Raw genomic sequence first — 25,137 nt, 5'->3', positions numbered from 1 at the left:
TTGTTGCTTAGTATATGATTTTACTGTACGCGATATCGGAGCGCTTACACCCAGTAGTAGCCTAGTTTGAGTTGTGTGGTTGTGTTGATGCGACGAGGCAAGGCTACCGAAAAGCGCTGGTCTACTGTGGCCGTGGCTGGCAGTGAGTGGTGCGCGGGCGGGCGCGACTGCGCGTGCGAGAGCCATCTCAGTCTCAAGCGCTGTGCAGCCCGGAGTTCGTTGCTTGCCAGTTGCGGCCATCTTGCCATTTCCCCTCTCGCCGCATCGCTCCTAGCGCTCCCAGCACATAACGGCGTAACTGGCGTTAGCAACAACGATCGCAGGATTTCTACTGCGGGTAAAGCGCGCCCTAACATATAGGCATATTCTTATTTCAAAAATCCTTTCGGGCTCCGCCCCAGTGGCTCTGGAGTTTCCCATGTTAACCTTATGAGAAATGGAATTATTGAATCTTAACAGCTGTTTCAATTAAACAAGTTGGTTCTGTTCTATGATGTTCAATAGCATTAAAGTTACAAGGATTACCAACAGGGTGCAGCACTATTATTTCTTTTACATTTATGACAACAGCTAATTTGCAACCAAAAGGTGAGTGAGCGTAGCGAACGAACTTCAACCTGGAGGCGAGTTAGCGTAGCGAACGAGCTAACCTGAAGGCAAGTGAGCGCAGCGAACAAGCTCCAACCTAAAGGTGAGTGAGCGTAGCGAACGAGCTCCAACCCAAAGGTGAGTGAGCGTAGCGAACGAACTTCAACCAGGACGTGATTGAGCGATGCGAACGAGATCATCTTGAAAATTAAACGTAACGGTACTTTCTTTCCATCGGTCTGTCTTAGGGGAAACCTATAACTTAGGCGATACGAAGTTCGCCGGGTCAGCTAGTCTATATATATAAAAGGCAAAGCCCTCACTGACTGACTGACTGACTGACTCACTCACTCACTCACTCACTCATCACTAATTCTCCCACTTCCCATTTACCTAGGAGGCTGAAATTTGGTACACTGATTCTTTAGACATTAAATAGGAAAACTAAGTAGTTTTTATTCTGATCGGACTCTCGGGCTCCGCCCCAGTGGCTCTGGAGTTTCCCATGTTAACCTTATGAGTACTCATATTTAAATGGAATTAATGAATCTTAACAGCTGTTTCAATTAATCAAGTTGGTTCTGTTCTATGATGTGCAATAGCATTAAAGTTACGAGGATTACCAACAGGGTGAAGCACTATTTTTTTTTTTTAATTTATGACAGCTAATTCGTAACCAAAAGGTGAGTGAGCATAGCGAACGAGCTAGCCTGAAGGCAAGTGAGCGCAGCGAACGAGCTCCAACCTAAAAGTGAGTGAGAGTAGCGAACGAACTTCAACCAGGGGCCCATTTCATAATAAAGTACAAACTAATATTATTAGTAAATCAGCTGATCGCCCAATGCAAATCTTATGGAAATTACAAGTTACAGGTGTAGTTTATTATGAAATGGGCCCCAGGACGTGATTGAACCATGCGAACAAGCTTATCTTGAAAATTAAGAAGTTAAACGGGGCAAAGCCCGTGGGTACAGCTAGTCATCTATAAGTAGGCTACCATTATTTTATACTTTCTTTATGCGTTATCTAATGTTTTTATCAAAATTCTTCTGTCCTGAAAGAGCGTAGCAGTAGCATATGACTAGCAGTAGCTTACTACACTTTCTATTTTTCTGTTCTTTATTTTGCTATACAATGTTTGCAATGTGTTTTTTGCGTAAACGTTTGAGAAATCTGTGATTTCAAACGTTACAGTTTTTATTACTGAACAAAGGTTAATGACTTAACATAATTATCATGATTGTGCAATAGCCTACTAATTGTATTTTGATGATGTAATATGCAAATTATCACATTAAATTCCATTTATACAGTATTAGGCATTGTTTACGAGTTCGAAATGGCTGTTTTATGTCATGTTGGATTAACTGTGGTTTTCAGTTACCGTGGTCTGTTCAAAATACAGTTTTACTATGTTTTTATGTCAATATTTGTTCCTCTGATAATCTGACCTTTTTGCTGTTCGGACCATGCTCCTGGTCCCGTAGGTGATGGATTAGCGAGGTTCTATTGTACCTGTGTAGCCTACTTTTTGATTGTTTTAGCCCGCTGCATAGTAAACAGCAGTGTTGGGAAGTAGTGCGCTACAAGTAGCGACGCTACAGTAGCGCGCTACTTTTTTTGTAGCGTTAGCTGTAGCTACGCTACTTTTAAGATTTTGTAGCTTTAGCTGTAGCTAGCTACATTTTTAAAGTAGTTGTAGCGGAATTTTAGCAACTTTTCTCGCTACATTAACATTGTTTGAGATAGTGTTTTTTATCATAACCTCAACCTTACGTGAAACAACTAACAACCTCTTTCAAACAGAGATTTTAAAAAAAAATTAGGCCTACTTTCTTGGCTTTATACAGCTGGTTGCAGCCGTTTCATTCCCTATTACAACGTTGTGTGGACATGGAGGCCATTAAATGAGTGTTATCCACATTTTTGGCTCTAATTTCCTTAATTTACTACTCTATGATTACTGTCAGATAAAATAAAATCACTAGATGCAGACGACGTTTAAACGTTACCGGTGACAAGAGAAACTATTGCTTGCAAGTAATTGACAGGGAAATTAGTAATCAATTTAGTTTCTTTATTACATCGATAGTGTTTCAACTTGGGTTTTAATGCAAACCAAAAACCAACACTAAACCTTAAAATAATGAGAAAGCTGGTCTATCAACCTTTGCTTCAGCTGTTGATATTGGTTCATCATCACAAGCCCTTCCTTGGTTAGATTACGAAGATTGTTCAAAGTTTTACTAAATTAACAGAGAGGAAATTACTTGAGATTTAAGATATGCCTAGACTACATGATAATTGTAACGAAAAAATCCCCATATAACATGAAACTTAAATTGAAAAAAATAGCATAGTTTGCTCCTGCTAACAGCTCTTGTATAGGACTATTCCTAGGCTATGCTATGGTTTATGAAGAATGCCAAGTTCCAAGTTCAATTATTATGAATATATCTGTTTAGTCCTTGCAAGAACAAGCCTACTATAGCCAACTTGTTACATAGCCAAGTAGGCCAACATGTTATTTTCAAATTTGTTACTTTACAAATTTCAACATGTTTAAATTAAAAGCTGATTTCAGTATGAGTTGCTGAATACTGTTTTCTGTACCAACTAGGTTGAAGCACAATTTGCCCTATGCATAATGACAATAAAGGACGATTTCTTGACATTGAAAAGTGTTATTCATAGAACAAGTAACTTATCACTATGTTTTAAAGTTATAGCAATGTCGTTTTTAACATTAAAAGAAAAAAAAGGCAATAAACTCCAATTTCAGTAGGCTAGGCTCTGTAACACAAAAAATATTTTTTAAATAATCGTTTTACAGTTTTATTGGTCTTAATTGTTGATATAAGACATCTATAAATGAATCTATATTTAAGAAATAAAATGAGCTTTTAAAATATAGTTTGGTTGTGTGTCCTTTGAACTTAATGAAATTTACATAAGTTGCTTAAAAATAATGCAATAAGTTATTTAAAAATAAGTAGGTACTTAATATGATGGGACACCCAACTATTTTTTTCTGTTGTTGTAACGTTTGGTTTATAATGCCAACAAATTAAATACACTCTAGGAATAATTTGTTTTCCAAGTAATGTTAGTTACATTTGTGACATTTTTTGTTTAAATGTTTGTTCAATAAAAATGAAGTTGAAATTAATTTTACATTTACCTAATGTGCGTGAAATAAAAAGTAACGTCTTTGGAAAAGTAGCTAAAATTGTAGCTGTAGCTACATTTCATTGTAGCTGTAGTTGTAGCTAGCTACTTTTTCGGAACTGTAGCTGTAGCTGTAGCTAAGCTACTTTTCAGGAAATGTAGCAGTAGTTGTAGCTAGCTACATTTTAAAAGTAGCTTCCCCAACACTGGTAAACAGTTCATAAACTCCTCATTTCATCTGTACCTCTCACATCTTAGTCACAACAAAGAACTGTGGCTGAGTGAATGAGGTATGATACCACACTGATGCCAATAATTTACTTCATTTACTTAGTGGTGAAGTTTTTACTTTGTAATTTTTACAGTAATTCAAGATTGCTTTATCTTCAATAGGAAAAAATGAGTAATTTCAATTGAAAAAATTTTAATAATTTTGAAATGTAGAAAATGTAATGGTATTTTTTACCTATCTTTACTATCTGATTTGTCCACTTATTCAACAATTACCGATGCCTGTTTAGTGGATAGTCAAGACTCTACTCTAAGTCGAGCTATGAAATGAGTTCACTCTCAATCTAAAAAAATACTTGTTAACAAACTTATCCATTCTGGTGATCTTACCTTTGACCATATTGACGGCTGCTAACAGGTTCTCCTGTGAATACTCATAACGTGAGATGGAGGGAGTGATGCCGTAACTCTTGGCCCGAGCGTACAGCGTAGACCGAGGTATGTTATGTGTGTTGGAGGCCTCTAGGAGGCTTAAACCATTCGCCATATCTTCCAGAGCTGCTGACAAAGCTTCCTCACTGCAATCAAATAGATAAGTTACTGGCAGTGGATACATCATTAACCTTACATCACCAATTAATATTTTTAAAATAGACTGTTTCATGATTTTATCATCTCATTGTGAATATGGGTGAAAAATTTTGAGATGTGGTCGTATGAATAATCAGGCAGGGCCGGTTTAACCCATACGCGAACTACGCGGCCGCATATGGCGCCACGAAAAAGTGGCGCCGTGGAGCCAACGGAACAATTTTTTTTTACGTGAACAACGTAATTTTGTTTATTTTTGCTCAGAGTTCAAGTATTCAAAGCACCACAATAAAGGCATTTATTCTGTTTGTACCAACAGCACTTGAAAAATGTGTATATTTGTACAGCAATACAACTGAAGGACTCAATGCCATTTGCAGTTTCGATGTGTAGTGAGCTGACGCTCGGCAGTCGGCAGCGTACAGCGCGGCGCCTGTGGGTTTCATTTCACGACTCGCTCATGCTCGAGATAAGCAAGCGCGCAGCGCCACTTGTCACGGATGGGCATACGGGAGGGACGATGGCTAAAGGTGTGGTGACGTCATATCTCTATAGTTCTCGCCACCCTAACTTGAGGCAGCCAAAGGCCGTACTAGATATACGGCGTGCGGCCTTGGGCTGCCTCAAGTTAGGGTGGCGAGGACTATAGTGGCTATAATGTCTTCTCTTGAGGCGACATGATTACCGTAACGGGACAATGTGATTCCAGTGGCGTTCGTGGCATAATTGATAGCGCATCGGACTAGTGATCAGGAGGTCTCGAGTTTCAAGACCCGTCAAGAGGCTGCCTTTTTGTCAAAGATTTTACTTTATTTGATTTTTATCTTATACCTTTTTTATATTATCAGCAAGTTTGTTTGGTTAGGTTAGGTTATGACAGTTTAGTTTTATAATTAAAAAGTTAATTTTATTACTAAAAATTATAAAATTAATTTAAATTTTTCGACTTAGCGGTTCTAGCGGCGAACGCTGGCTGACACTATGTTTAAGCCACCGTCCCTCCCGTGTGCCCCACCTCCACTTGACACAACATGAAACCATAGATAAAACATACTTAAAACATACTCCGCTAGTAGATTTCTCATCCTTATGGAACAGCTGAAGACAATTTTATTGTTAGTTCCTGTACGGTTTATATAGAGGTCGTGTTTTGTTTACAATTTGTTTCCCGTTATTACAGCCATTTAAAACCTCGTTTAACCAAATAATACGGTCTAATCATAGACAATAACTTGTCCCCTAGTTATATAACCAAACAGTAAAGCACAAATCAAGAAATTAACCCTGAAATAATAGACACAAAGTTTCGTTGACACTAGCGCCCAAGTGTTACGTACATGAACTAGACACGAAAAACGTGCTTCAAAATTTACAATGGGATGAGAAGTCTACTTGTGTTGGTTAGTCTATGATGAAACTTCCCTTCCCTCCCTTCTGCCTCTGGCTCTGATCCTAGAGCAGAGCATTACGTTGTATTGCACTCTTTTAGTTGTATACGTATCGGTATCGTATTGGCATTGTTTTGATGATTCATGATTGTTGATAAGTATATGATTACGAGTGGTTTAAGTTTAATTTATAATTAGCGCATTAAATAAGAAGAAAGTATAAACTGAATGAATGAGTAAAACATCTTGCGAGCCGATACTAATAAAACAACCAATGGCAGAAAAAAAGAAACCGTCTGGCACTTATTATAGAAAGCGTAAGGCTAATTTGGAAGAGGAAAATAAAAAACAAGCCAAATCAATGAGTAGATTTTTGTTTAAATCATCTGGTGGCGACCCCATTCAGCCCAAAGAAGTCTCGATAGAAGACGGCAATGATTTAGGTATTTATTTATTTATTTTCCAAGGAAAGATTAACACAAGCAGCTGATCACAAACGGCAAACATTACGTCATTGCCGTCTTCTATCGTGACGTCATGCTTGATGAGCATTAAAGCCTGTTTTTTTAGCGTGTCCTTGGTTTTGCTAAAGTTTATATGATGAGTAAAACTGTAAAAATGTAAAATTTCTGCGAATAATAAACAGCCTTTTATTGCAAGTATTCTTCTAACCTAAACTTATTGAAAAATTCTTCCCAAAATTATTGGGAAAAAGTTCACAAATACGGTTAAGTTATGTTCATGGTTTGGGGGGGGGGGGGGATTCTAAGTGGCGCTGATTCGGGTGTTCGCTTAACTCTGAAAAATTCCTAGAACCGGCCCTGTAATCAGGCATGTGACATTGTTAATTTAATGTCATGTAAGTTGGGGAAACCAGAAATTGTATTTCAAACTGTTTCATGGCTTGAAGCTTAAGTGGATTAGTTTCACACATTAAAACACAAGTTGTATAATAGGCTCTGTTTGTGAAAGTGGACAGGGCTATAATTTCAGAGCAAAGTTTCAACATTATAGGAGTCCATAGTTAATGATACAATTGGTTGATATGACAGGTTAGTTATTTAGTCCTATCAGATGGCCATAGTTCGAATGTTTGTTAAACAAAAATAAAATAGTAATCAAAACTAGTCAGTCTTCTTATTATAAAATGTTTTTTAACTGGTAGACAGCACTTCTAAAAATGTTCTCACATATTTGAAATACTTACCTGTAATCCCTTCTTGAAAACTCTCTTTTACGCTTATTTTTAGGTGTAGCAATCTGCAGCCTATAGTCAGAGTGTTCTTCGTTATCCTAAAGTTAAAACACGATGATAAGCATGGGTTGAGTTGTAATATAAACAAAAACTTTATTTTCCAAATGTTTTGCTTTGAAATAGTAGTATTAGGACAAAAATCAAGAAGAAAATTTGTAATCTTAGTTCTTCAGTAAAATATCAATTATTTTATTTAGATATGAGTTACTTATTTTTTCTTCGTGTCACGTCACTTAGGTTATTAATTACTTTGTAAGGTCGCTTCAATAGAAAAACAAACAATTTCAATTTTATAAATATCAGTAGGCCTACTTAATTAAATATACTTTAGGTAATAAAATTTCTTAAAACATTGATTGTAATGAAGTACAAATACTGAGGTTTGATTTCAACAACCTCTGTAAACCAAAGGAGTAAAATCCTTATATTGATTTGATGATTAGGTATTAATCTTCATATTTATACACTAGACCTATTAGCCTATGTACATAAGTACCTGTACTGTATAGCATTTCTAAATTTGCAAATTAGTTTTCACAGGTTACAAAATTATGTGTCACCAATAACAGACGATTCTTATAATTATAAACATACATCAGTAATGATCGTAAAGCTGGGTCCATTTTCATCGTCGTTGGTTTCTATCTGTTCTGCAGTTTCAACTAGATTTACAGGACAAAGATTTTCTTCTTCTGCCAACAGTTCCTGCTTTACTTTTATTAGTTTGTCTCTTCCCTCCACATTATTTGACAAGCCTTCATCTCTCAAGTTAACCGGGTCCATAACAGTTAGATGATTTTTTACCTTAAATTAAAACAGGTTGAATGATTTTCCAGTTAGTTATAACTTTATAAAATTGAAAAAAAATCTATTTTGAATAGAATGTATATAATAAATTTTGTTAAAACAAAGAATGTGCTTGAATTAAAATAATGAGAACGATTCAGGATTGAGGGGGTTCATAATCAGAAATGTGATAGGGGAAAATGTAGGCCTAATGAATCATCCTAACGGAAGCAAAATCTGTATCTATACTTATTTAATACGCAAGCATGTTTTTTGTGACAATTACTCCTCCGAAACTACTGAACCGATTTACATGAATTTGGTGTCATTGGAAAGAGTGTAACGTGAAGTTGTGCAGGAAACTTTCTTTTTAGGGAAATAATCAGAGAGTGAGGCCCTAAGACCCTTTAAAGTTTCGTATTTCTCCATAAGATAAACATGGGCAACAAAAATTATTATGCAACTCCAGCTGTTGTCAGAAATTAAAAGTGAGAAGAAGAACATATGTTAATTTTAAACAGTCAATAAGTTTGCTAATTTTACAGTTTGCTACAAACATTTACTGACTTGGTTGAAATGAAATATTTACTATTTGAATTCGGGTTGGCGTAAATATTACAATGGAAAAAAGCGAGAGAGCCTGGATAAATGTATATATTCTGTTATGTACATCTGGAATATTTCCATAATCTTTGGGTCGAATCTTTTAAAGTCATCAGAAATTATTAACGTTATTCCTTTTAAAATAACACCTCTAATACTTAGAAATTGCTCGAATTCGAGAAACAGGGACACTAGTACTTATTTAATACGCAAGCAGGTTTTTTGTGACAATTACTCCTCCGAAACTACTGAACCGATTGACATGTTTTTGGTGTCATCAGGGCCGCGTTAAGGGTCAGTGGAGCCCTGGGCAAACCCAAGAGCAGCGCCCCCCTTTTTTCCTAGTGCTGGCGGGCGGTGGTTTGGACCACCAAGCCACCGGCGCCCCTGGGCATATGCCCAGTCTGCCCATTTATAAAAGTGGGCCTGGGTGTCATTGGAAAGAGCGTAACGTGAAGTTGTGCAGGAAACTTTCTTTTTAGGGAAATAACTTGAGAGTGAGGCCCTGGGGCTCTTTAAAGTTTTGTATTTCTCCATAAGAAAGATTTACATAGGAAACAAAAACTTTTATGAAACTCCAGCTGTTGTCAGAAATTAAAAGTGAGAAGAAGAGCATATGTTAATTGTAAACAGTCAATAAGTTTGCTTGACTTGGTTGAAATTATATATTTACTACTAGCTGTAACCCGCGGGCTTTGCCCCGTTTAACTTCTTAATTTTCAAGACGATCTCGTTTGCATGGCTCAATCACGTCCTGGTTGAAGTTTGTTCGCTACGCTCACTCACCTTTAGGTTGGAGCTCGTTCGCTGCGCTCACTTTCCTTCAGGTTAGCTCGTTCGCTACGCTCACTTGCCTTCGGGTCAGCTCGTTCGCTACGCTCACTCGCCTCCAGGTTGAAGTTCGTTCGCTACGCTCACTCACCTTTTGGTTGCAAATTAGCTGTTGTCATAAATGTAAAAGAAATAATAGTGCTAGTGCTGCACCCTGTTGGTAATCCTTGTAACTTTAATGCTATTGAACATCATAGAACAGAACCAACTTGTTTAATTGAAACAGCTGTTAAGATTCATTAATTCCATTTCTCATAAGGTTAACATGGGAAACTCCAGAGCCACTGGGGCGGAGCCCGGAAGGATTTTTGGGATAAAAATATGCCTATATGTTAATCGGGAATATGAGCTATCATCATGCCGAATTTCAGCCCGATCCGACCAGTAGTTTTCGCGCCTATTAGTAATACGCATACAGACACCATTAGATTTTTATATAATAGTATAGATTTGAATTTAGGTTGGCGTAAATATTACAATGGGAAAAAGCGATAGAGCCGGGATAATTTGATGTACTAAAATGAAAACTGAATTAACTACTGATATAATACAAGCTGCATTTCTTAGTAATCATTGAAAAAGCCGATTTGCAAACTATAAAAACATAGAAAAGTCATAGAACACCACCAAGGAGAAGAAATAGAAATAATGTTTTTTTTTATTTATATTCGTTATTATGGACAACCTAATCCGGCTAAGAGTAAGGCTATTTGTAGAAAACGATAAAATCAAGATCAGCTTTTGTAAAATGATAAGATAAGAAACTAGTATTTAATTAAAACAAAACTTACGGACATCAAACCAGTTATCTTTAACGTTTCTGCTGCATGGAGAATGGACACAAATCGTTCTGAGCTCACATTCAACTCTCCTTTGTATACAAACTCCATTATCGATCGTAAATCCTCTGCAGATATACCACACAGTATTACAACAGCATTTTTGGATGTGATTCCAGTCAATATTTCCTGAAAAAATTCCAAACGACATAAAATCAAAATAGGTAGCCTACAAAAAAAATTATAGGACTATAGAACTATTATTGGGTGACACAGTTCCACAGAGTACCTGTGATATATTATCTTATAAGTGAGTGAAAATTTAAAAACGTACGTTTTCAGGACAAGCACTTTGCAAATTCTTTTCCCCTTTTTTCAAAACTTTTATTATTATTTTTATTTCATTAACATTTGAAGTTTCATAAAATGTCCATGGTAACGCAATATCTTTGGTAGTTTCTTTTTAAAAGAGCATCTTTAGTGGAAAAACACAAAATCCTGTCACGACCATAACGGACGTTTAAATGAATATTAAAAATAGTTAATATTATTTTTATAACTATGTTTTGCTATAAACTCATTTACTTTTATGACCATTATACAATAAAAAGGTCACTGAGCTTTTGGTATATTTGGTTTTTCTAGAAAAAAATAAAATACCCCCGCCGCAGCAAACCTGCAGACTAAGCGAATTTCCATTTGACTGATTGGATTTACACTGAAATGTCTACTTAAAAATATAACATTTATTCCCGATTTAAATAGAATTAGTTTAACAAGTACTTAGGTTTGCTGCATCAGGGAGGGTAAAACTGTTTTTTTTTTGTAAAATGTTAATAGTTAGTAAGAAATAAAAACATTTTCCAAATTTGATCAAAATATGTTCATAAACAAGCAAACTACAACAGTTTACTCATTCTCCATAAGAATAACATGGGAATTTTAAATTTACAATTTTTTGGAATTTTCTCCGTAACCATTAGGCGCATAATAACGCTTCAATATACAAAATTATTTGTTTTTTGAAGCTCTACAAAATGGTTTGGAAATAAATTGCTAAATTTTATGTTTTTTGGGTCAAAAATGGGAAAAACCTATTTTTACCCCATAAAACCCCTCGTAAACACCCGTTCCCATGGTCCGATCATGCTGGATCGCGAACTCGTTCGAATAAACGTAGGTTTACACGTTTGTACCAAATTTCATCAAAATCGGATCATTTTTGCTCGAGTTATCGTGCTGACGGACACATATATATATATATATATATATATATAAATATATAAATATATATATATATATATATATATGAATTTGAACGGATGGTGTTTTTGGCCTCTAGGGACCTCAAAACGAAAAAAAAAATCGGTCCCGCGTCCACGTCTTACCATGAGTACTACGGTAATAGCTTATTCCCTATATGGGAAATTCGCTAAAAACTCAAAAAATTGAAAAAAAACCAATAAAATCTTTTTAAGTTTGTATAACTCCGAAAAAACTTACCTGAGACCCGAAAAATCGTTATGTTTGTATAGAGGTGTGCTTCTTTTGTGTATAAAACATTGAAATATGACGATATTTTAAATTTTGAAATTTTTATGATAGAAATCATAAACGCTATGGTCAGGGACAAGCGGTACAGTCGTGAATTGTCTGGAATAATCTAAATCTTTCTAAACAATCCTTCAATTATCCTGTTAGTTATAATAAAAATACGTGTTTCAATTGAACTAAACTGTTCAATTTACAATTATATTAAAGTTATTGTCACGACCAAACACACTATAATCCATAAGGCTGGATATTGGTCGTGAAAAAACCCGCGATGGTCGTGAAACTTTAGTCATGAAATTACGTGTTATTTGGCTCTGTTCTGGCGGTAGCCCTGCACCTCATGTTCGAGGATACAAAGTGGACTTCTAGGTTAATCTAGCAATTGAAATATCTTATAAACAAAAATTAACACCATGTCTACTTCATCGAATGACTACATACGGTCATGGACACCCCAAAATTACAAAAAACACAATCTTTCCTTTATTAATCTTGTAATTCCTCCTTTCAACTCGAAACGACCGGCACTACAATCCTGACATACACCCCGAACTAGTCTCTAAAACCAACTGACTCCATCGACGCCAGGCTTGCCACTGTCGTGCTCCAAAGTTGAACATTTTTCCCAAATGGTCGTGACGCCAAATCGAGGGACAGACTTATTTTTTCATGGTAGTCAGTTTTTAATGACAATAAAATTATAACATGCTCCTTTTTTGTAAGTTTAATAACCATTGATGACATAAAAATATGGCTTTATATATTTCGGCATGAATAATTAGTCTAAAAACAGCGTGAAAGTTGGAAAATGCACCCTAGGGACACGTCATGGTCGTGAATTTCGAGACTTTAAAAATACAAAAAAAATACCTAGAACCTATTTAAAACCAAATAAATGTGTGTAACATGTTGCCCCCGTCCCAAAAAATATTAAAACACATAATAATAAACTACAAATCCAGTATCTACGAAGTAAAAGGCCAGGGACATGAAAACGTACGTTTTTAAATTTTCACTCAAGTAACGATAACTATCGATATATAAGTTAAACCAATATTTATTCAGTTTGATATTAATTTTGATGCATTGTATTTAAATTTTAAAATTGATATAAATGAAAACATTAACAAAGCTCTTTTTTTCATCCTTAGTATTTTCTTAAGAATAAAAATGGAAGATGTTGTGAGAACAGTTTATTTCATAACACCTGTTAATTTCTATTAATTATTATCATATGTTTATTTGTTATTCTATGTTTGTAAAAAGGTAAATAAAGTTAGTTGAGTTTGAGTTATGACATAAAACAGTGCATTCAGTTAATTCTTAGTAAAATAGTACATGGTGGCAGCGGTTTAGAGCTATGCCTCAGAAGAGAAATCCAAGAAGGAAACAATCTGACTATGAAGATAATGAAAATGAAAGAAGCAGAGAAAATGAATACAACAATTCAACTAAGAAGTCAATCATTGTATCAAACACTCATTCAGTTATTCAACCCCCAGCTAGTTTCTCCTTTGTACCAGCAGATTGGCCAAGATGGAAAACACGATTTCAAAGATATCGGTCAGCATCTGGGCTCTGAAGAGTCTGAGAACAAACAAATCAACACTCTTATATACACATTAGGTGAGAAAGCTGATGAGATTTTTGCATCTTTTAATTTAGCAACGGAATCAACGCTAACATTTGAAGAAGTCTTAGATTTATTTGACAAACATTTTATTCCACGGAGGAACTTAATTTTTGAAAGAGCAAAGTTTTTGAAGAGACGACAAAAAATTAATGAAACAGTTGAAGAGTTTATAGTTAGTCTCCATTCCTTGGCTAGAACCTGTGACTGGGGTTCACTTAATGATGAAATGGTGTTGATGGTGCTGCTAATACTGGGTTTAAATGATGAGAAACTTAGTGATCGCTTGTTGCTAGATCCCGAGATGAATTTAGGCAAGGCCATTACAGTAATAAGACATGCAGATAACGTAAAGAAAGAGAAAGCAGATTTCTGTGATGAGAAAAGAGTTCAAATTGAAGCAACTACGTCATCGAGTTCAAACCAAAATCAAGGATATAGGTTTTGTCAAAAGAAACAAGAATACCCAGCGCAATGTATCTGGTGTGGTTATAAACCGTCCCATCCAAGAAGCACGTGTCCAGCAAAAAGCGCAACATGTAACTTATGCAAAAAGATTGGTCACTTTTCGAAGGTCTGCAGATCTAAAGCACAGGAAGTAACTGACGAAAATGAAGTAAGTGAACTTGGACCTTCAAATAATAAAGTATTCATAGGTACACTTGGGGATGGGTCAAAATGTAAGCCCTGGAAACTAGAATTAGTATTTGAGGGAAAACCACAAACATTTAAAATTGATTCAGGGGCAGATGTAACAGTAATTCCCCCTGGCATAGTTGATCCAAGTAGGATCCAGCCGACTCTAGTTGAGTTGTTTGGGGCTGGTAGAACAAAATTAGAAACTGTAGGTTGTGTTAAAGCTAATATCCAATACAGAGATGTTAAAATAAATCACATGGTATACGTAGTGAAGGGACTCATAACACCCTTGCTTGGTCGTCCAGCAATACAGGACTTGAAAATTTTAACTTTTGTTAATTCAGTTGCAGAGGTAGACAGTGACTTTTTTACCGAATACCATGAAATGTTTAGTGGTCTAGGCGTCATTCCTGATCCCTACACAATAGCACTTAAGGATGGCGCAAAGCCATACGCAATAACCACTCCTAGGACAGTACCTTTACCCCTAATGTGTCAAGTGAAAAAAGAACTAGAAAGTATGGTACAAAATAATGTAATCACACCAGTTGAGCATGCTACTGAATGGTGCTCAGCAATGGTAGTAGTGCCTAAATCTAATGGAGATGTCCGCATATGTGTTGACTTAACAAAGTTGAATGAATCCATCCAGTGGTCTTATCATCCGATTCCCAAAATTGAAACGTCTCTCAGCTCAATCTCAGGAGCAAAATGGTTTTCAAAACTTGATGCAAACAGTGGTTTTGGCAAGTCCCCTTAAATGTAAATTCCCAGGATCTAACTACTTTCCTTACCCCTTTTGGACGTTTAAAATTTCTCAAACTTCCATTTGGAATCACATCAGCACCTGAACATTTTCAGAAATGCATGAACAAAATCTTAGACAACCAGTCAAATGTCGCAGTCCATATGGACGATATTCTGATTTGGGGCAAAACGAAAGAAGAACATGATACAGTTGTTCGGCAAGTACTTGAAAAGCTTAAAAATGTAGGAATGACACTTAACAAAGACAAAACTGAGTTTGGGAAGTCAAGTATTAAATTCCTCGGGCATTTCCTCTCATCCGATGGAATTTCTGTTGATAAGGAAAAGGTTTCCGCCATTCTCAAAATGGACTGCCCAAAAAACGTAAAAGAACTTCAAAGGTTCAATGGGATGGTAAACTTTCTTGGTAAGTTTATTCCTGACAAAGCTAAGATTTTGGCCCCAATGAATTCACTACTTCAAGCTAACGTTCCATGGATATGGGTTCCAGAGCAGGCGAAGGCATTTGATGAAATAAAACTCATTTTGACTAACTCTCCTTGCCTAGCCATTTACGATGTAAATCGGGAAACAATTATCTCCTGTGATGCCTCGCTTCAAGGACTAGGATCAACTCTTTCTCAAGTTCAAGATGATGGTTCTATACGACCAGTATCATTTGCATCCCGAAACCTTCTTCCTTCTGAAAAAAACTATGCAAACATCGAGAGGGAGGCTACAGCTGTTGCCTGGGCATGTGAAAAGTTTCAAGAATTTATTATTGGCAAGAGAATAACAATACAAACAGATCACAAACCACTACTTCAAATTTTGAAATCCAAACATCTTGATGAATTGTCTCCAAGAATTCAAAGAATTCGATTGCGTCTCATGAGATATGATTTTTCAATTACTTATATTCCTGGAAAGCAGCTTCTAGTTCCTGATGCTCTTTCAAGAGCACCTCTCCCATTTTCAGGTACTGATGACCGTGAGTTAGAAGAAGAAACTCAAGCGTTTGTTCAAATGGTTTTGTCGTCCATTGATATAAACGACTGCATAGTTGCTAAAGTATTGGAGGAACAAAATAAAGATCCGACTTTACGTGAACTGAAAAAAATAATCATCCAAGGTTGGCCTTCTAAGACATCATTACGAGATGACCTAAAACCGTATAATTCAGTTAAGGATGAGCTAAGTGTTGATAATGAGATGATACTACGAGGTTCAAGACTTGTAATTCCGCCAGCTCTGCAGTCTTGGGCACTTCAAAGAGTACATGAAGGTCATTTTGGAATCACTAAGTGTCGTTTACGTGCAAAAGAGTCAGTCTGGTGGCCAGGAATTTCTTCAGCCATTGAAAGTATGGTGAAATCATGCCCTACTTGTATTAAACATTCAAGGAACAGTCATGAACCATTGCTTCCCACACAGTTCCCTGACAGGCCATGGAAAACACTTGCGATGGATTTGTTCAAACTTGAAGGCGTTTGGTTTTTGACTGTGGCAGATTATTACTCCAGATATTTTGAGATAGCTGAATTAGAGTCATTAACATCACGAGAAGTAATAATGAGATGCAAAGCCTTTTTCTGTCGACACGGCATTCCAGAAGAAATTAGGTCTGACTGTGGGTCTCAATTTCAAGTCCTTGAACATTCAGATTTCAAGACATTTTCCAAAGTTTATGGCTTCAAGCATGTAACAAGTAGCCCAAAATTTTCCCAAAGCAATGGAGAGGCTGAAGCGGCAGTGAAAATCGCCAAAATGATTCTAAAGAAAAATGTGGAAGACCCTTATTTAGCGCTTCTAGCCTATCGAACGACACCCCTCTGGAATGGGTTCAGTCCCTCTCAGCTTCTTATGAACAGGCGATTACGGAGCACATTGCCTCAGACAGGACATTTGCTTAGTGGAAAACCAGATCTAAAGGATCTAAAAGGGAGAGAAGAAACATATCGTGAGAAGTACAAACACAACTATGATAGAAGGCACAAAGTGCAAACTCTCAATCCTCTTCATATAGGAGACCCAGTTTGGATTGTGGACCTTAGAAGACATGGCGAAATTGTGAAAATCCTGGACAGCCCTCGTTCATATATTGTTGAAACTGATAAGAGGAATGTGAGAAGAAATCGATTCCACCTCAAACTTGCCCCTTATTAAAGAGAGGAAAACAGTGAACAAAATTTGTCAGCAAATACACATCAAACAGAACCATACAACCGTCCAAAGAGAAATATACACAAACCAAGCTGGTTGAAGAACTTTCAAACTTAAAAGGGAGGATGTTGTGAGAACAGTTTATTTCATAACACCTGTTAATTTCTATTAATAATTATCATATGTTTATTTGTTATTCTATGTTTGTAAAAAGGTAAATAAAGTTAGTTGAGTTTGAGTTATGACATAAAACAGTGCATTCACTTAATTCTTAGTAAAATAGTACAGAAGAAACCTTTTGATTTTATGTGGTTTCTCTTTTTCAGTTTAGGCTCATAGATAGACGCATGACTGGGAAGCATTTGATGACAATGTACAAAGGGTGTTGAGCCAGCTATGCTTTATGGATGCGAGTTCTGGGGTAAGGATGCTATGAAAATAAGATTGAAAAGGAAACTTTTGAGTACCTATGCAAAGAAGAGTTTTGTTGAAAGTAGGGAAATCAATGAAATTATACAACACATTATCCATGATAGATTCAAGATTCAAAAAGTATTCACACAGTACAAATGTTTATACATGAATAGTCTCTATCTTGGTTCTTTCCTGTCTAATTAATGATAAAGAAAAAAAAATAAATGTAGCCTACACTAAAAAAGAGAAACCACATACAATTGAAAGGTTTCTTCAATTTGTATTCTTATCTAAGAAAATACTCTTTTTTAAGGATAAAATAAAAAAGAAAGAGCTTCCTTAATGTATAACAATGTTTAACTTCGTTAGTCTATCGTTATTTACTACCTAAATCAGCAATAAGAAACAGTTTTAAACATTACAAAATACCTACTATACATTATTTAAAATTGAAATTACTAAAATCTTCTACACTGTAAGGTGCAAGGTCAAGTAAGAATGCCTTCACGATACGATATGATACGATTAGGGTTTTGGCCCTAATCGTGTGCCTACCTAGTGGAGCCATACCACTCAACCTGCTCATTGAAGACAGGATTAGGATTTTGGAAGGCAAGGCCGCGGGAGGAAACGTCGGAAAGGGGATGAGTGGCAAATGCGCTAGGAGCAGATGAGAAAGAAAGGGATACGTTAGGATATATGCCAAACATCAGAAGGACTGGAGAACAAGATTGGGAGATGGACCATTATTCAATGCAGTTTGTCACAGGACATGGACAATTTCAATGTTGCGATTTAACTTGGTGGAAAAGGAAGTATGCAGCGCTGCGCAAAAAAAAATAGAGACCACGAGTCACGTATTGAAGAATTGTCCACTTCAGGAGGCAAATAGGAGAAAACAGGAAGACATCTTGGATAGGAATGGTCTAGAGATGAGAACATAGATCTTGATGAGAGGCAAGGAAACTATCAAGACGTTTAGGAAAGTAGTTAGGGAAATAGGAAGAATCAAGGATACGACCAGGCTTTTAAATTAAAGAAACAAACAAAAACAAAGAAAGAAAATGAATGAAAACTTCCCCATGAAGGGGAGAGGAAAGATTGGATCAAATCCCAATGACCCCTATCGCTCAGGGGGGGAGGGAGCCATGCTGTTAGGGTTTTAGAGTGTGTCTGAACGAGGATTTAAAGTGGCCGAAGCCTAAGAAGACAGAAGAAGGGGAATCGGCCTGGCATATAAGTTAAGTCCCAGACTTAAGCCAGAGGTGATGTTGAGAACGAGGAGCTTTGGTTTATCATTTAGGTTATCATCGATTAATCAAAAGAGAATTTTTTCCTGACTGACTTTCATAAAATAATACCCCCGCCGCAGCAAACATGCAGACTTAACGAATTTCCATTTGCCTCATTGGATTTACACTAAAATGTCTCCTTAAATATATCACATTTATTCCCTATTTAAAAAATATAATTAGTTTAACGAGTACTTAGGTTTGCTGCAACAGGGAGGGTAAAAAAGTGTTTTTAATGTAAAATGTTAATAGGTACTGTATTTTAGTAAGAAATTAATGTATTTTCCAAATTTGATCAAAATATGTTCATAAATAAGCAAACTACAACAGTTGACTTATTCTCCATAAGAATAACATGGGAATTTTAAAATTACAATTTTTTTGAATTTTCTCCATAACCCTTAGGCACATAATAACGCTTCAATATACTAAATTATTTGTTTCTTTAAGCTCTACATAATGGTTTGGAAAGTAATTGTGAAATTTTGTTTTTAGGATCAAAAATGGGAAAAACCTTTTTTTACCCCATAAAACCCCCCATAAACCCCCGTTCCCATAGTTCGATCATGCTGTTTCGCAAAACTCATTCAAGTTTATCCTGCTTTACACCTTTAAACCAAATTTCATCAAAATCGGACAAAAATTACTCAAGTTATCACGTTCACGGACACATATACGAGTTGGACTCAACTCGTCACATCACTAATACAAATCCTTCTTCTCCTCTATGTCTAAATTGTGCACGATTACAGGCGCCAGGTTCACTATAGTAGTTTCCACGGTATCACTTGCTTTGAGTTTAGGCTAGGGCCTGAGTGAAAATTTAAAAACGTACGTTTTCAGGAAAAGCACTTTGCAAATTTTTTCCCCTTTTTTCAAAACTTTTATTATTTTTTTTATTTTATTAACACTTTAAGTTTCATAAAATGTCCATGGTAACGCAATATCTTTGGTAGTTTTTTTTTTAAAGAGCATCTTTAGTGAAAAAACACAAAATCCTGTCAAGACCATAACAGACGTTTAAATGAATATTAAAAATAGTTAATATTATTTTTATAACTGTGTTTTGCTATAAACTAATTTACTTTTATGACCATTATACAATAAAAAGGTCACTGAGCTCTTGGTATATTTGGTCTTTCTAGAAAAAAATAAAAAAACTCAAAAAATTGAAAAAAAGCCAATAAAATCTTTTTAAGTTTGTATAACTCCGAAAAAACTTACCTGAGACCTAAAAAATCGTTATGTTTGTATAGAGGTGTGCTTCTTTTGTGTATAAAACATTGAAATATGACGATATTTTAATTTTTGAAATTTGTATGATAGAAATCATAAACGTGATGGTCAGGGACAAGCGGTACGGTCGTGAATTGTCTGAAATAATCTAAATCTTTCTAAACAATCCTTCAATTATAGGCTACTGTTAGTTATAATAAAAATATGTGTTTCAATTGAACTAAACTGATCAATTTACAATTATATTAAAGTTATTGTCACGACCAAACACACTATAATCCATAAGGCTGGATTGGTCGTGAAAAAACCCGCGATGGTCGTGAAACTTTGGTCGTGAAATTACGTGTTATTTGGCTCTGTTCTGGCGGTAGCCCTGCACCTCATGTTCGAGGATACAAAGTGGACTTCTAGGTAAATCTAGCAATTGAAATATCTTATAAACAAAAATTAACACCATGTCTACGTACGGTCATGGACACACCAAAATTACAAAAAACACAATCTTTCCTTTATTAATCTTGTAATTCCTCCTTTCAACTCGAAACGACCGGCACTACAATCCTGACGTACACCCCGAACTAGTCTCTAAAACCAACTGACTCCATCGACGCCAGGCTTGCCACTGTCGTGCTCCAAAGTTGAAAATTTTTCCCAAATGGTCGTGACGCCAAATCGAGGGACAGACTTATTTTGTCATGGTAGTCAGTTAACAATGACAATAAAATTATAATATGCTCCTTTTTTGTAAGTTTAATAACCATTGATGACATAAAAATATGGCTTTATATATTTCGGCATAAATAATTAGTCTTAAAACAGCGTGAAAGTTGGAAAATGTACCCTAAGGACACGTCATGGTCGTGAATTTCAAGACTTTAAAAATACAAAAAAAATACCTAGAACCTATTTAAAACCAAATAAATGAGTGTAACATGTTGCCCCCGTCTCAAATATTAAAACACATAATAATAAACTACAAATCCAGTATCTATGAAGTAAAAGGCCAGGGACATGAAAACGTACGTTTTTAAATTTTCACTCGCCTACTGTAGACCCTAAACTCTTGCCAAATAAAATTCATTAAGGCTAAACATCCCTGAAAAAGTTGTGTTTCTGGCCCGATAGATAGCAGCACCTCTGCGGCAAATTTGTACCACTTATAATTACCGTATTTATTATCAGATTTTTGTTTTGTAAACGGTTTTGTAAATGATATAAATAAGAGATTCCCGCTATTTTGCTAATGTTTTTTAAAATTTATTTACAAAAAAGTTTTATAAAGAATTTTTTTTTGCTGTAATTATTTTTTTTAATCGCAGGTAGTCATTTTGTAAAGAGAAATTTTAAAAGAATTTTGCCGTTTTCAGATATTAATTCGGCCAAATGGTTGTATCGGAATCGTTTTTTAAAGAAATTATCATTATTTCTCTCGCGCACCGGTCCCCTCGCCCCTCCCCCCCGCATAGCGCAGCTCCAGTGCCCAGCCGCCCTGCCCGGCCCTGCAACGCGACTGAAGCTTCGTCATCTCACACACACCTCGCATTCATACTCTGACCGGACACACTTACTAGACTGGACTCCTGATTTTAACAGATACTAGATTATGATTTAAAAACAAGTATTTTCTGTAAGTCGGAAAGAGACATCTATTCAAATAAAATTAAAGTTTTATCTGTAGAATCATGGAGCTTTTGGTTATTTTTACGTTTCATAGCCTAAGAAAGCCTATGAATAAAGCCTATCAGTAATATATAAAATTTAATACTTGTGTCAGCAATTAATATTACAGTAATCATAATGTTATTTCTTTAACTGAGAATGCTCATTCCAATGACTAAAATTGCGAGCTGTGTTAGCGCTAAAACAACATTGCGAGAGTTGGCGCAAAACACTCTTGCACTCCAATTTTTACGTTTTCTTTCTGGACTCCAAAATAATAGCTTATGCTATGAAAATGATAAAACATTAGTGAAATATTTTTTTAGCAAACCATCATGAATTTTTAATGCTTTACGTTGTTAACGTATCAATGTTTTGTGGAATGTGCATTTATTTACTTACTAGCTGTTTGCCCGTTCTACGTAGGGCCTACGGGAATCTTGTAGTAAGTTGAAACCTTATATTCTGAACAGGAGTTGGTTTGCATATTTAGTGTGCATTTTGCATTAAAAGAAGGCCTGTAATTAAAAGTTACTTTTCACACAGGTTAAAAGTAGTTAAAATACCACCTCAACCTCACTATTGCACACTTTATTCGGGTTGAAATTTTCATTAACAAAGGTGCTCTTGACTTTTCCACGAAACAATGAGAAATAAGGACATTGCGTTACCAACAGACATACAAACAAAAATACAGAATTGAATTAGGGGATTTGCTACGCTTGAACCAAAGCATATTACAAACAAAGAAGTTATTTGAAAGTTTTGAGTGTCATCAAATTTTATCATAATCGTTTTTAGGCCTAATCAAACTGTAAAATTGGTGTAAATCTGTTAGCAAATATCTATATACTAGCTGTTTGCCCGTTCTACGTACGGGAATCTTGTAGTAAGTTGGAACCTTCTTATATTCAGAACAGGGGTTGGTTTGCATATGCATATTTCCTGATATGCTGGCAAAACTATTACTGTATAGGAATACATATAAACCTTCGCAAATACAATATCTGACAGTTACAAAGCCAAAACGAATGCTTCACAATTATATGTCACCCGATCGTGTTAGTCCATATTTTATATCTAATGATAAAAGGAATTGCTTTATAGATCTATGAGGCATAGTCCCGAGGTAGGCCTGTAATTGAAAGTTACTTTTCACACTGGTTAAAAGTAGTTAAAATACTACCTCAACCTCACTACTGCACACTTTATTCGGGTTGAAATTTTCATTAACAAAGGTGCTTAATGTTAATGCTTAAAACATCTTGTCTTTTCCACGAAACACTGAGAAATAAGGACATTAATGCGTTACCAACAGACAGCATACACACACAAATACAGAATTGAATTAGGGGATTTCCTACGCTTTAACATTGCAAACAAAACAATTAGCCTACAGTATTTGAAAGTTTTTATAGTGTCATCAAATGGCTAGTTGTAAATAGTGATGTGCTTGTACGTAAAAATGATTCTTACTGCTACCACCGGTTCTAAGGAAAAGTAGCAATACCAAAAACCAACGTTTACATTTAAGAAAATAACTATAGGCCTAGTACTTACGACCAATTCGAACTGTCCTTCTAATCAAACTGTTTTATAGGTGTTAGCCCGTTGGCAAATATATAAATAAATAAATACACAGGCCACAAAACATGTACCTAACATGTAACGTTAACAACGTAAAGCTTTAAAAACTCACTATGGTTTGCTAAAAAAAAAACTTTCACTTGATGGGGTGCAGTACCGAAGTTATTAATCTCCCTTGGTTTTAATTTTCTTTTTAAGTTTTCGAAAATCAAAGTTATTTCCCATTAATAGCATTATTTGTAAGCAACTTTTAATGTTAACATATTAATGACAGTTTGAAGAAACCACCTTTATCCAAACAAAGGTTTCTTATTTAAAAGATTACGTAATCTCTAAACGATAATCGGTACATATATCTAGCAAACATTCGGAGGAAATGTGACAAAAACGCACAAATCTGGGGTTTTGGACGTTTTTAGTTTTACTTCCTAGATAGGAAAAGTACCAATATCGTTTTCGAAATGTAAGTAGAAACCAAAAATGAACAACACATTGGATAAGCGAGTTTAGCTACATCTATAAGTTATCACAGCGAAATTATATAGATCTTCCAAGATTTCAGCAACATCCACGATCACCCACTGCATTTGTGATTTTTTACTTTCCACTTTTTACACAACTGTCCTTGAAACGTCGTCAATAAGTGAAAACCTTTTTGTAAGCTATTGGTGACGATGATTAAAAAAATGTAGGCAAGTTTCCCAGCACTACAGTAATACAACTCTGGTTCACGGCATTTTCCCCGGTTATCAAAACTCAAGAACAATCGATGCACTTGCGATTAATTAAACCGGTTAAGTAAGGCACAACGGTTTTAATCTCACTTGGTTTGGATGTGCTAACAAAACTTGATCGGAAATGGTTGCGGTATTTGTAAACAACTTTTAATGTAAACAAATCAGTGACAGCTAGAAGTGAGAACTAATCCAAACAGCTGATCGTTATTTGATAAAATGTACAGTAATAGTAAACATTGGGAGGAAGTTTGACAAAATTCGAACCAAATTGGGGTTTTGATGGTTCGTTATTTTGTTTTCAAAGAAGCGAGACCATGTTTTTATAGCCAAAGACACTCTCACCAATCCAGTAAATACGGAAAAAATATTAGAACCTTGATCGGAACTTTAGTTTTCTAGGAGTAGGCCGCGCAAAATGACATTTTGGCATAGAATAGACAAACAAACAGACAGAAATTAAGATTCGTTTCGGCTTTCTTATGTTTTGAAACGTAAAAATAACCAAAACCTGCATGATTCTAAGCAATGTACAGACAAAACTGTAATTTTATTTATATCCTACTAATATTATAAATGTGAAAGTTTGTGTGTTTGTTTGTTTGTTTGAAGTTCAATCACGCATAAACCACTGGACGGATTGGGCTGAAATTTGGCATGATGATAGCTTACATTCCCGATTAACATATAGGCATATTCTTATCTCAAAAATCCTTTTGGGCTCCGCCCCAGTGGCTCTGTAATTCCTCACGTTAACCTTATGAGTATTCATATTTAAAGGGAATTAAAGAATTTAGTCAGCTGTTTCAACTAAAAAAGTTGGTTCTATGATATGGAAAAGCATTAAAAAGTTATAAGATTTACCAACAGGGTGCAGCACTATATTTTTTTGCATTTATGAAAACAGCTAATTTGAACTAAGCAGCAACAAAAAACTGTGATTCGCAATGAGAACTGTCAAAGTAGGATTGTTTTCAGTTATGTTTATGTTTTTCATTTCATGAATAATTTGTGGAATTTTGCGAATTGTTGATAATTTATTTTTCTCTATTGTTTAGGTGAAGTGGTAGAACATTATGGCTATGGTAGATGTGTTATACTATAGAATACTGTAAATTTAAAAAAGCAAATTTTATCAAACTGTGTCCTCCCTTATTACAAACGCAAAGCTTGAGTATAACTGCAATAAGCATTTTGTACTTATATTCCAACCCCGTACGAAGGACGGGTACTCTGCTAGTAGATTTATATATTTGCCAACG

General features: G+C 35.6%; 1 protein-coding gene across 1 annotated transcript in view; it reads right to left on the bottom strand.

Annotated features, from left to right (window-relative positions):
- The window catches only part of LOC128995414 (uncharacterized), a 37,039-nt gene that overhangs the window by 10,677 nt on the left and 1,225 nt on the right, over nt 1-25,137 (bottom strand). The window contains exons 2-5 of the mRNA XM_054420425.1: nt 10,233-10,409; nt 7,816-8,025; nt 7,174-7,259; nt 4,378-4,565 (exon numbers count right to left, since the gene is read on the bottom strand). Coding sequence (XP_054276400.1) covers nt 4,378-4,565; nt 7,174-7,259; nt 7,816-8,025; nt 10,233-10,409 — 661 coding nt within the window. The remainder of the gene's footprint in view (nt 1-4,377; nt 4,566-7,173; nt 7,260-7,815; nt 8,026-10,232; nt 10,410-25,137) is intronic.

The sequence above is a fragment of the Macrosteles quadrilineatus genome, unplaced genomic scaffold (assembly GCF_028750875.1).
Source record: "Macrosteles quadrilineatus isolate MER2022 unplaced genomic scaffold, UCM_ALF_1.0 Scaffold_5__1_contigs__length_97177068, whole genome shotgun sequence".
Classification (NCBI taxonomy): domain Eukaryota; kingdom Metazoa; phylum Arthropoda; class Insecta; order Hemiptera; family Cicadellidae; genus Macrosteles; species Macrosteles quadrilineatus.
This window is presented reverse-complemented; position numbering and strand designations above follow the sequence as displayed.